This window comes from Puma concolor, chromosome A1 (assembly GCF_028749965.1).
Source record: "Puma concolor isolate L17-30 chromosome A1, mPumCon1.1.hap2, whole genome shotgun sequence".
NCBI lineage: Eukaryota > Metazoa > Chordata > Mammalia > Carnivora > Felidae > Puma > Puma concolor.
The window spans coordinates 223,226,411-223,239,366 of NC_141667.1; the positions used below are offsets into that span (position 1 = coordinate 223,226,411).

At 42.8% G+C, this 12,956-nt stretch overlaps 1 protein-coding gene across 5 annotated transcripts in view; it reads left to right on the forward strand.

Moving 5' to 3' along the window:
* The window catches only part of LOC112860835 (phosphatidylinositol 3,4,5-trisphosphate 3-phosphatase TPTE2-like), a 199,435-nt gene that overhangs the window by 164,675 nt on the left and 21,804 nt on the right, over positions 1-12,956 (forward strand). For all 5 annotated transcript variants that reach the window (XM_086712927.1, XM_086712941.1, XM_086712949.1 and 2 more), the window contains 2 exons: positions 6,686-6,747; positions 8,699-8,779. In XM_086712927.1, the coding sequence (XP_086569053.1) occupies positions 6,686-6,747; positions 8,699-8,779 (143 nt within the window). The remainder of the gene's footprint in view (positions 1-6,685; positions 6,748-8,698; positions 8,780-12,956) is intronic.

The window sequence follows — 12,956 nt, forward strand, 5'->3', positions numbered from 1 at the left end:
TCAACTCTAGTTTGGGCTTTTTTGTTTTCTTTCTCTTTGTTGAAGTTATCAAGGAGTTCTTTCGCTCTTCTCTCCAGTACAATAAGCATCTTTATGATTATGACTTTAAACTCTTTATCAGGCATATTGCTTATATCTGTCTCATTTAGTTCTTTTCCCAAGGCTTTGTCTTACCCTTTTGTTTACAGGATGCTCCTCTGTCTCCTCATTTTACTTGACTTTCTGCATTTGTTCCCATGAATTAGGCAACACAGCTACTTCTTCTAAATTTTGAAGGGATGGTCTTGTGTATGGTCGTTCCCTGCGTAGACTGTGTGTGCCTGGTGACTTTGGCTGACTGGACCTGTGAAGGGCCTGGGCTGTGAGTCCCAGAACACTCCATGCTGGACTGTCCTGGCAGCATGGCCAGAGCTATAATAGGCCTTGGCCAGGGCAGACCCTGGGCTTCCTGCACAGAGGGCATCCTGACAGGATGGCGAGGCTGAAGTGAGTGTAATCCAGGGAATCTCTGGGCTCTCCACGCAGAGGGTCCTTGGCAGAATGGCTGGAGCCATTGGTGCAGCCATAGGTGCAACCGGAGGGATCCTGGGGCTGTCTGTGTAGAAGGTGCCCTTCACTCTAGGTCCTGGAGCTGAGGCACAAGCTGGGGGTCCCAGGACACTCCATGTAGGGGACTGGAGTGGCTGAGTCAAGGTGGCATGCAGGCCAGTGGTACTCTTCCCAAGAGATGCCCTAACAGGACAGCTGTAGCTGAACTGAGTGTGCACGCCAGGGCAGTCCTGGGGCTCTCCACGCAGAGGGTGTCCTGGAAGGACAGTTGAAACTGAAGTGGGTGCAAGTCAGTATCCAGGGGTGCCCCCATGGAGGGGTGCTCTGGCAGGGTGGCTGGAGCTGAAGCAGGTATGGATTGGGAGATCCCCGAGTGCTCTGCATTAACAGAGCTTTAACAAGCTGCCTGAAGCTGAAATGGGGCAAGCTTGTGTTCTGCGGTGCTTTGCATCTGTATCACCTTGGCACAACAGCCAGAGTTATAGTGAGCGCTAACCAGGGGTGTCCCGGCGCATATAACACTGGGGCTGCCTTGGTGGGACAGCTGGGGCTGGAGTGGATTAGTCGCCTGGGGCTCATTGAGGTGGCAGGCCATCTAGGGCACCCGTACACTGCTACTATTCCCAGTGTCAAGGTGGAGGGGAAGGAGAAACTGTGTCGCTTACCAGCTTCTCTGACCCAGAGAGAGTTCCAGCAGGTCTCCCATTGTTTGGGAGAAGTTGTGGGACTGGATCTTTTGTATACTAGTTTCTCTCTCTCTTTCTCTTTTTTAATTTTTTTGAGAGAGAGAGAGAAAGAGAGAGAGTGAGTGAGTAGGGCAGAGGGAGAAAGAGTAGGGCAGAGGGAGAGAGAGAGAGTAGGGTGGAGGGAGAGAGGGAGGGAGAGAGAGAGAAAGTGAGTGAGTAGGGCAGAGGGAGAAAGAGAGAGAGTAGGGCAGAGGGAAGGAGGGAGGGAGGGAGAGACACACAGACAGAATCTCAAGTAGGTTCCATGCTCAGCATAGAGCCCAATACAGGGCTGGATCCTATGACGCTGGGATGCATGATCTGAGCTAAAAACGAGAGTCAGACTGTCAACTGCCACCCAGATGCCCTACTGGTTTCTCTTTTAGACTTTTTCTCTGCCCTGGGGCAGATGAATCTGCTCGGTCCCTCAGTACCGTCCCTCCCCACCACAGTTTGCAGTGTTGGGGGTGGGGAGTCCCTTCATTACCACGTCTCCCTCTCTCTTGCTGTTCTCTGTGTGGTGTCTCTATCCTGTGAGCAGTGGGAGCTGTTCATTCAGCCCTTGGTTCTTCTGCAGGTGGAACTGTGCTTAAACAGGTGCAGATTTGTTGTGTCTAAATACAAGGTGAGTTCAGGATCTTCCTATGACGCCATCTTGGACTGGAACTCTCCTCTTTTAGCTACATGTTAGGTGGTTTAAGCAGCTCTAAGGGACACGCACACACACACACACACACACACACACACACACACACACATATATACACAGCTGGGGTCAGGAACATTGCCTCAGTCTCTGCTTACAAATTCCAGAATATAGAGTATAAATTGTACATTGTAGGGAGGGTAATGGATGCAGCTGAGAAAGAATAAAGTTTAAGGACTGTTGTAAGAGATCATATAAACTGGTATTAAGATGTCTTTGACAATGTGAAAGTTGCTTCAATGTGTAGAACCTCAGTTTCTCCCTCCTTATGCAGGGTATTTACCTCACAAAATTGTAAAGATTGTATGAGATCTGTAAAGTATTACCCAAGTGTTAATCATAATTATGAAAGCCATTACTGTATTGCATTTAGAGATGCAAGAAGCTTCTGCCGACTTCAGGATAACAAAGGCTCTCTCGCAGACTCCCTCTAACCAACTTGGTGAATATTCTCCATTCCCTTTATAAACACACCTGTGGTGTTCCCTGGCATCTTGAAAACTTGCAACTAGTAAGCTTCAATTTAGCGTGCCTGTGTGTTTCTTCTTCCACCAGTGTCTGTCACTTCTACTTGTTGTTATGCTTCTGCCAAAGAATTAAATATTCTGTAGATCTGTAAAATGGCAGAGTGAACAGAAAGCTATAATTTTATGAGCCCTTAGTTGAAAGTTTCAAGAAGGTTCAATGAAGTTGAGCGGTTACAATAAAAATGGCAGCTGAATTAAATGCAAGTAAGACTAGGGGCACCTGGGTGGCTCAGTCTGTTAAGCATCCGATGCTTGGTTTCAGCCCAGGCCATGGTCTCATGGTTGTGGGATCCAGCCCTGCATCAGGCTCTGTGCTGACAGTGTGGAGCCTGCTTGGGATTCGCTCTCTCCCTCTCTGCTCCTCCCCTGCCCCTCCCTCTCTCTCAAAATAAATAAATAAGCTTAAAAAAGGGCAAGTGAGACTCATATAAAACATGGGGAGAAAAACCCCAGCAGTAAAATCTAAGAGGCTTCTCTACCTAGATTGCTTTAAAGAATCTGAAACTAGAAATTATAGATGATGCAGTGGTTTCTACCACAGGCCTGGCCTTTCCAAGAAAGAATTCCAACTGGGGAGACTCATATTTAAAAAGTTGAAACCTCTGTCCGGTATCGGAAGGTTAGTGAATAAGTGTATATTTATGTTTGAAGTTAAAATTAAGTATTAAAGGTAATACTTTTCATACAATCATTTTCATGATTCCCTGCTCTACCTGACTTGACTGGATGAGAGGGCATCTACTGTGTCTTTGGTTGTACACAACCACAAGGGCATGAAATCTGCAAAAATGTTTTTCAGATGGGAAGATACCAGTATAGACATCCAGAGATGTCCTCCAGAATTGAAATGTTAACAGTCTATACCACTGAGAGCTGGGGTGTTAATAGTCAGGATTTCCTTTAGCAAGAAGCCTTCATGTATCATAGCATTGGGTGGTACCAAGTCTTTTTTGGGAGGGAGCCTGGGTGACTCAGTTGGCTGAGCGTCTGACTCTTGATTTCAGTTCAGGTAGTGATCCCAGGGTTGTAGGATCCCCATATGCAGCATGCAGCCTACTTAAGATTCTCTCTCTCTCTCTCTCTCTCTTTCCCTCCCTCTGCCCCCTCCCCAACTTGCACTCTGTCTCTAAACTTTTAAAAAAAATTATAGTCTTTTTTTTAGAAGTACTTGGCTTAGAATGTTTTTCAAACTATGAGTTGCAAAATAAGTTTAGGTTATTAAAAAAAAGGAATCGAATAGAAAATAGAATGTTGGCACAAAAACAGACACATAGACCAATGGAATAGAATAGAAACCCCAGAACTAGACCCACAAACGTATGGCCAACTCATCTTTGACAAAGCAGGAAAGAACATCCAATGGAAAAAAGACAGTCTCTTTAACAAATGGTGCTGGGAGAACTGGACAGCAACATGCAGAAGGTTGAAACTAGACCACTTTCTCACACCATTCACAAAAATAAACTCAAAATGGATAAAGGACCTGAATGTGAGACAGGAAACCATCAAAACCTTAGAGGAGAAAGCAGGAAAAGACCTCTCTGACCTCAGCCGTAGCAATCTCTTCCTCGACACATCCCCAAAGGCAAGGAAATTAAAAGCAAAAGTGAATTCCTGGGACCTTATGAAGATAAAAAGCTTCTGCACAGCAAAGGAAACAACCAACAAAACTAAAAGGCAACCAACGGAATGGGAAAAGATATTTGCAAATGACATATCGGACAAAGGGCTAGTATCCAAAATCTATAAAGAGCTCACCAAACTCCACACCCGAAAAGCAAATAACCCAGTGAAGAAATGGGCAGAAAACATGAATAGACACTTCTCTAAAGAAGACATCCGGATGGCCAACAGGCACATGAAAAGATGTTCAGCGTCGCTCCTTATCAGGGAAATACAAATCAAAACCACACTCAGGTATCACCTCACGCCAGTCAGAGTGGCCAAAATGAACAAATCAGGAGACTATAGATGCTGGAGAGGATGTGGAGAAACGGGAACCCTCTTGCACTGTTGGTGGGAATGCAAATTGGTGCAGCCGCTCTGGAAAGCAGTGTGGAGGTTCCTCAGAAAATTAAAAATAGACCTACCCTATGACCCAGCAATAGCACTGCTAGGAATTTATCCAAGGGACACAGGAGTACTGATGCATAGGGGCACTTGTACCCCAATGTTCATAGCAGCACTCTCAACAATAGCCCAATTATGGAAAGAGCCTAAATGTCCATCAACTGATGAATGGATAAAGAAATTGTGGTTTATATACACAATGGAGTACTACGTGGCAATGAGAAAAAATGAAATATGGCCTTTTGTAGCAACGTGGATGGAACTGGAGAGTGTGATGCTAAGTGAAATAAGCCATACAGAGAAAGACAGATACCATATGGTTTCACTCTTATGTGGATCCTGAGAAACTTAAGAGAAACCCATGGGGGAGGGGAACAACAACAAAAAAAAGAGGTTAGAGTGGGAGAGAGCCAAAACATAAGAGACTGTTGAGAACTGAGAACAAACTAAGGGTTGATGGGGGGTGGGAGGGAGGAGAGGGTGGGTGATGGGTACTGAGGAGGGCACGTTTTGGGATGAGCACTGGGTGTTGTATGGAAACCAATTTGACAATAAATTTCATATATTAAAAAAATAAATAAATAAAATGGAAAGTGTAAGACTAAAAAAAAAAAAAGAAAATAGAATGTATCTCAAGTTAAAAAGGTAAGTTTGAAATTACATAAAGTTCAGCATGCACTGGCTAAGACAAAAGCTAGAAGTAACTGGAAATAAAAGAAGCAACATATTTTTTAAAACAAATTTTGTATAGCGGGACAAAAATATAAATTAGAATAAAACATAAGAAACTTTGAGGATGAAATGACTGAAGTCAAGGGTTTGCTTTAAAATGCTATAGAAGAGGGGCACCTGGGTGACTCAGTCCACTAAGCATCTGACTTCCGCTCAGGTCATGATCTCGCGGTGAGTTCAAGCCCCACATCGGGCTCTGTGCTGACAGCTCAGAGCCTGGAGCCTGCTTCCGATTCTGTGTCTGCCTCTCTCGCTCTCTGTCTCTCTGTCAAAAATGAATAAACATTTAAAAGTTTTTTAAAAAATAAAATGCTATAGGGGCGCCTGGGTGGCTCAGTCGGTTGAGCATCCGACTTCGGCTCAGGTCACGATCTCGCGGTCCGTCCGTGAGTTCGAGCCCCGCGTCAGGCTCTGGGCTGATGGCCCAGAGCCTGGAGCCTGCTTCCAATTCTGTGTCTCCCTCTCTCTCTGCCCCTACCCCGTTCATGCTCTGTCTCTGTCTCAAAAGTGAATGAACTTTAAAAAAAAAATTAAAAATAAAATGCTGTAGAAAAAAGGAAGAAAAACGGGGAGAGGGAAGAAGGGAGGGAAGAGGAGAGAGAAAAGTACACAACATGATATACTCTGGGGAACAGATATATGGGGGTTCATTATACTATTCTCTTTACTTTCTTACATGTTTGGTAACACACTTAAAAATAGGGGTGCCTGGGTGGCTCAGTTGGTTGAGCGTCTGACTTCAGTTCAGTTCATGATCTTGTGGTTCATGAGCTGTGCTGACAGCTCAGAGCCCAGAGTCTGCTTTGGATTCTGTGTCTCCCTCTCTCTCTGCCCCTCCCCCTTCCCTGCTCATGCTCGCGCTCTCTCTCTCTCTCTCTCTCTCTCTCTCTCTCTCTCTCTCTCAAAATAAATAAACATTAAAAAAAAGCCAACTCAAAAATAGAAGGAAAAATGGATGTTGTAAATGCTTCATCATGTTTTGGGTTCTGATCACGTTTTATCTTTTATAGGTACTTTCACTTAGGTTAGTTAGAAAAACAGAGTGTATAATTAGCTCTTAATTGGTAAGTAGCTCTTTAGCTTCCGAGTCCCAGAATAGATCTCACTGCCTCTGCCTGCAGCTGTGATCCCCAGCCGTAGCGACTCAAGAACCCTACATGCGTGCACATGTGTGTCCCTGCGCACAGGACAGAATTCCAGGGACAGCTCCAGACCCACGAGACAGCTTTGCCTATTCCTGAATTGAAACATGTTTAACAAGCACTTTCAGAGCGAAAGAAAATCAATCCAAACTGAGCTCTCTGAATATTCATGACAGCATTTTTATACCAAGTACTGCCACGAACAATGGTTCATGGACTTCTTTTCTTTTCCAGGAAGAACTGGAACGATGGCTTGTGCCTGCCTTATTGCCAGTGAAATATTTACAACTGCAGAGGTAGGAAAGATGTGACCGCAGGCTCTGTCTTATGCTGATTGAGTTCGATAGTTCTGAAACCTCACTGGTAGGACGTTAAGATGATTCTTTGAGTTGTGGCGCTTAACAAAGTTGTAATTGGGGAAGCAGTTATTAGAAAGCCTGGTTTTGATACTTCCTTGTTTAACTCGCACTGGTTAGTAACTGACCTAGGTGCTTCTTAACTCTGAGCCAGGACTAGAGTGAGGTCAGTGAAACACTCACTTCAGGCACAAAATTTAAGGGAATGCCAAAATTTTCAGTAATTAAGATAAATAATCTAATGCATTATTTTTAATGATCAAAACTAATGCAAAAAAAATCCATGGTAATACCCAACATTTTATTTTATTTAAATATTTTTTATTTTAGAGAGCGAGTGAGAGAGCAGGGGAGGGGGGCAGAGGGAAAGAATCTCAAGCAGGCTCCACGTGAGGCTCAATGCTGTGACCCTGAGATCATGACTTGAGCTGAAGCCAAGAGTCAGACACTCAACCTACTGAGCCACCCAGGCATACCAATAATTCTAACATTTTAAATAAAGACGACTCAGGCGCACCTGGGTGGCTCCTTTGGTTAAGTGTTCGACTCTTGATTTCGGCTCGGGTCATGCATGATCTCACGGTTTGTGGGGCTGAGCCCCAAGTCGGGCTCTGTGCTGACAGCACGAACCCTGCTTGGGATTCTCTCTCCCCCCTCTCTCCGCCCCTTCCTGCTTGCACTTGCTGTCTCTCTGAAAATAAATAAATAAATTTTTAAAAACTAATAAAATATGTAAATAAAGACAGGGACAAATAGGGACAGAACTAAGATGAGGTAGGGTCAAGCAGTCCAAGTACAAAAAAAAAAAAAAAAAACTTCTACAATCGTAATGCTTCCTTCACTTCACCTCATCCCAGCCCCGCTCTTATGCCCCCAGTTAGGGGACTTCCTCCTTCCTCACAAGAATAATATCAAGACTGGTTTGATAAGCTCTCTAAAGGACTTCAGACATCCTTAGAAGTAGTAGGTAGGAGTGCCTGGGTGGCTCAGTTGGTTAAGTGCCCGACTCTTGGTGTCAGCTCAGGTCATGATCTCGCCGTTTGTGAGTTCGAGCCCCATATCAGATTCCATGCTGACGGTGTGGAGCCTGCTTAGGATTCTCCCTCTCCCTCTCTCTCTGCTCCTCCCCTGCTCACACACACATTCTCTCTCTCTCTCAAAAAATAAATAAATAAACTTAAGAAAAATAAAGAGGTTCTAGGTATATAAAAGGTACATTTTGCCATGCAGAACAAAGTCTCTCCTGTGTGTTATTAACTTCTCATAATCACTCTCTGTGGGGTCTGTGCCCTCTGGAAATTTCTGCGAAGAGAGGGTGGGCTATTTCTATTTCTTAAAGTGGGGTTCTCAGTCTTCATTCCACCATGATCCTGCTGAGAAGCTCCCGCTGAACAGGGGCGCCCAGCAGTTCTGCTCCCCACTTGGCCCACAGTCTGAGAAGGGGCCTTCACATTGTCCGTGTGGCCCGCCCTCTAGCGCCACCTTCTGCTTTGTTCCTAATTTGAGACACACAGGTTAGGAAATTGGGTATTGGACAGTGTTTTTCAAACTGGATCCAATCGATCCGTGAGCTGTAAACTCAACTGCATTGGGTCGTGACTGGCATTTTTAATAACAAAATGGAATCGATTAGGATAGAAAATAGCAACAGGTAACTATTGTTTTGTGAAACTTTGGTTTCAGTCGTGTGTGAGTGTGTGTGTGTGTGTGTGTGTGTGTGTGTGTAACAAGCCTGCATGTGGCTTTTTGTTGTTGTTAACTTTATTTGGGGCAGCCTCTGCTCAGAGGCTGCTGACTTAAGGAAATAATGTGCCCTCAGAACTTTTAAGGATGCCTTACAAGGAAAAGAACATGCAGACGAACCTTGATTGTGTGGCCCCCTTTTCTGTAGGACAGCCTTTATTATTTTGGAGAACGGCGAACAGATAAAAGCACCAGCGCTAAATATCAGGGAGTTGAGACTCCTTCTCAGGTAAGTTGTGTTTTTTACAAGGGGATTCTTTGGGAAGTTGGTTAAGATTGGCAGCTATTATTTGGTTTCATTTTAGATTCTTTTCCTCTGGCGATCAGGCAGCCTGACTCTGGTGCCTGTGATAGGCCTTGATCCCTCCCAGGGCCCGAGAGCCACAGCTGGGGCTCTCCTGGTGCTCTGCAAACACAAAGTTCTCCCAGGGCATCTGTGGTCCATTTTATATTGGTCATTGCTCACAGAGTTCAAGAGTTGATTCCCTTCCCAAAGTAGGAAGGTCTGATTTCTAAGATTCCAGACCCTTGAAGATTATTGTAAGTCACTAGCCTTTGATTTTCCTTATTTTTTTTAAATATGAAATTTATTGTCAAATTGGTTTCTACACAACACCCAGTGCTCATCCCAACAGGTGCCCTCCTCAATGCCCATCACCCACCCTCCCTGCCCTCCCACCCCCCACCCTCCCCGCCCTCCCACCCCCCATCCAACACTCAGTTTGTTCTCAGTTTTTAAGAGTCTCTTATGGTTTGGCTCTCTCCCTTTCTAACCTTTTTTTTTTTTTCTCCTTCCCCTCCCCCATGGTCTTCTGTTAAGTTTCTCAGGCTCCACATAAGAGTGAAAACATATGGTATCTGTCTTTCTCTGCCTGACTTATTTCACTTAGCATAACACTCTCCAGTTCCATCCACGTTGCTACAAAAGGCCAGATTTCCTTCTTTCTTATTGCCACGTAGTATTCCATTGTGTATATAAACCACAATTTCTTTATCCATTCGTCAGTTGATGGACATTTAGGCTCTTTCCATAATTTGGCTATTGTTGAAAGGGCTGCTATAAACATTGGGGTGCAAGTGCCCCTATGCATCAGCACTCCTGTATCCCTTGGGTAAATTCCTAGCAGTGCTATTGCTGGGTCATAGGGTAGGTCTATTTTTAATTTTCTGAGGAACCTCCACACTGTTTTCCAGAGTGGCTGTACCAGTTTGCACTCCCACCAACAGTGCAAGAGGGTTCCCATTTCTCCACATCCTCTGCAGCATCTATAGTCTCCTGATTTGTTCATTTTGGCCACTCTTACTGGTGTGAGGTGATATCTGAGTGTGGTTTTGATCTGTATTTCCCTGATGAGGAGCAACGTTGAGCATCTTTTCATGTGCCTGTTGGCCATCTGGATGTCTTCTTTAGAGAAGTGTCTATTCATGTTTTCTGCCCATTTCTTCACTGGATTATTTGTTTTCTGGGTGTGGAGTTTGGTGAGCTCTTTATAGATTTTGGATACTAGCCCTTTGATATATCATTTGCAAATATCTTTTCCCATTCCGTTGGTTGCCTTTTAGTTTTGTTGATTGTTTCCTTAGCTGTGCAGAAGCTTTTTATCTTCATGAGGTCCCAATAGTTCATTTTTGCTTTTAATTCCCTTGCCTTTGGGGATGTGAAGTAAGAAATTGCTGTGGCTGAGGTCCGTGAGGTTTTTTCCTGCTTTCTCCTCTAGGGTTTTGATGGTTTCCTGTCTCACATTCAGGTCCTTTATCCATTTTGAGTTTGTTTTTGTGAATGGTGTGAGAAAGTGGTCTAGTTTCATTCTTCTGCATGTTGCTCTCCAGTTCTCCCAGCACCATTTGTCAAAGAGACTGTCTTTTTTCCATTGGATATTCTTTCCTGCTTTGTCAAGGATTAGTTGGCCATACTTTTGTGGGTCTAGTTCTGGGGTTTCTATTCTATTCCATTGGTTTATGTGTCTGTTTTTGTGCCAGTACCATGCTGTCTTGATGATTACAGCTTTGTAGTAGAGGCTAAAGTCTGGGATTATGATGCCTCCCACTTTGGTTATCTTCTTCAAAATTACTTTGGCTATTCGGGGTCTTTTGTGGTTCCATACAAATTTTAGGATTGTTTGTTCTAGCTTCGAGAAGAATGCTGGTGCAATTTTGATTGGGATTGCGATGAATGAATAGATTGCTTTGTGTAGTATTGACTTTTTAACAATATTTATTCTTCCAATCCATGAGCATGGAATGTTTTTCCATTTCTTTATATCTTCTTTAATTTCCTTCATAAGCTTTCTATAGCTTTCAGCATACAGATCTTTTACATCTTTGGTTAGGTTTATTCCTAGGTATTTTATACTTCTTGGTGCCATTGTGAATGGGATCAGTTTCTTTATTTGTCTTTGTGTTGCTTCATTATTAGTGTATAAGATTGCAACTGATTTCTGTACATTGATTTTGTATCCTGCCACTTTGCTAAATTCATGTATCAGTTCTAGCAGACTTTTGGTGGAGTCTATCGGGTTTTCCATGTATAATATCATGTTATCTGCAAAAAGTGAAAGCTTGACTTCATCTTTGCCAATTTTGATACCTGTGATTTCCTTTTGTTGTCTGATTGCTGATGCTAGAACTTCCAACACTATGTTAAACAACAGCGGTGAGAGTGGACATCCCTGTCATGTTCCTGACCTCAGGGGGAAAGCTCTCAGTTTTTCCCCATTGAGGATGATATTAGCTGTGGGCTTTTCATAAATGGCTTTTATGATGTTTAAGTATGTTCCTTCTATTCCGACTTTCTGGAGGGTTTTTATTAAGAAAGGATGCTGAATTTTGTCAAATGCTTTTTTTCTGCATTGATTGACAGGATCATATGGTTCTTATCTCTTCTTTTATTAATTTGATGTATCACACTGATTGATTTGTGAATGTTGAACCAGCCCTGCAGCCCAGGAATGAATCCCACTTGATCATGGTGAATAATTCTTTTTATATGCTATTAAATTTGATTTGCTAGAATCTTATTGAGAATTTTTGTATTCATATTCATCAGGGATATTGGCCTGTAGTTCTCTTTTTTGCTGGGTCTCTGTCTGGTTTAGGAATCAAAGTAATGCTGCCTTCATAGAATGAGTCTGGAAGTTTTCCTTCCGTTTTTGTTTTTTGGAACAGCTTGAGAAGGATACATATTATCTCTGCTTTAAATGTGTGGTAGAATTCCCCTGGGAAGCCATCTGGTCCCGGACTCTTATTTGTTGGGAGATATTTGATAACTGATTCCATTTCTTTGCTGGTTATGGGTCTGTTCAAGTTTTCTATTTCTTCTGGTTTGAGTTTTGGAAGTGTGTGGGTGCTTAGGAATTTGTCCATTTCTTCCAGGTTGTCCAGTTTGTTGGCATATAGTTTTTCATAGTATTCTCTGATAATCACTTGTATTTCTGAGGGATTGGTTGTGATAATTCCATTTTCATATATGATTTTATCTAAGCAACCTTATTGATAAGAATGTGGTAATTGCAGGGGACTTTAATACTCCACTTACTTTACATACTTTAATACTCCACAATATACTTTCTTCTGAGTGCACATGGAACATTCTCCAAGATAGATCACATACTGGCTCACAAAACAGCCCTTCATAAGTATAAAATAATTGAGATCATACCATGCACACTTTCAGACCACAATGCTATGAAGCTTGAAATCAACCACAGGAAAAAGTTTGGAAAACCTCCAAAAGCATGGAGGTTAAAGAACACCCTACTAAAGAATGAATGGGTCAACCAGGCAATTATAGAAGAAACTTAAAAATATATGGAAACAAATGAAAATGAAAATACAACAATCCAAACGCTTTGGGATGAAGCGAAGGCAGTCCTGAGAGGAAAATACATTGCAATCCAGGTCTATCTCAAGAAACAAGAAAAATCCCAAATACAAAATCTAACAGCACACCTAAAGGAAATAGAAGCAGAACAGCAAAGACAGCCTAAACCCAGCAGAAGAAGAGAAATAATGAAGATCAGAGCAGAAATAAACAATATAGAATCTAAAAAAAACTGTAGAGCAGATCAATGAAACCAAGAGTTGGTTTTTTGAAAAAAAACAAAATTGATAAACCTCTAGCCAGGCTTCTCAAAAAGAAAAGGGAGATGACCCAAATTGATTTTCCTTTAAAGAGGAACTCAAGTCTTTCACAAACCCCTACTGGGGCAATTCAACTCTTGCAGAACATCACGTCTGTGTGTGTATGAGAGAGAAAGAGACAGAGGAGAGGCTGCTGTATTTTGAAAGTGAAAGAAGAGGGGAAATGAATATCTTTCAGAAATGTATTATATACCAGACACGATTGCACTTTGACATATATTATCTCATTTAATACTCAGAAAACCCATGTGAAATATATGCAGTTA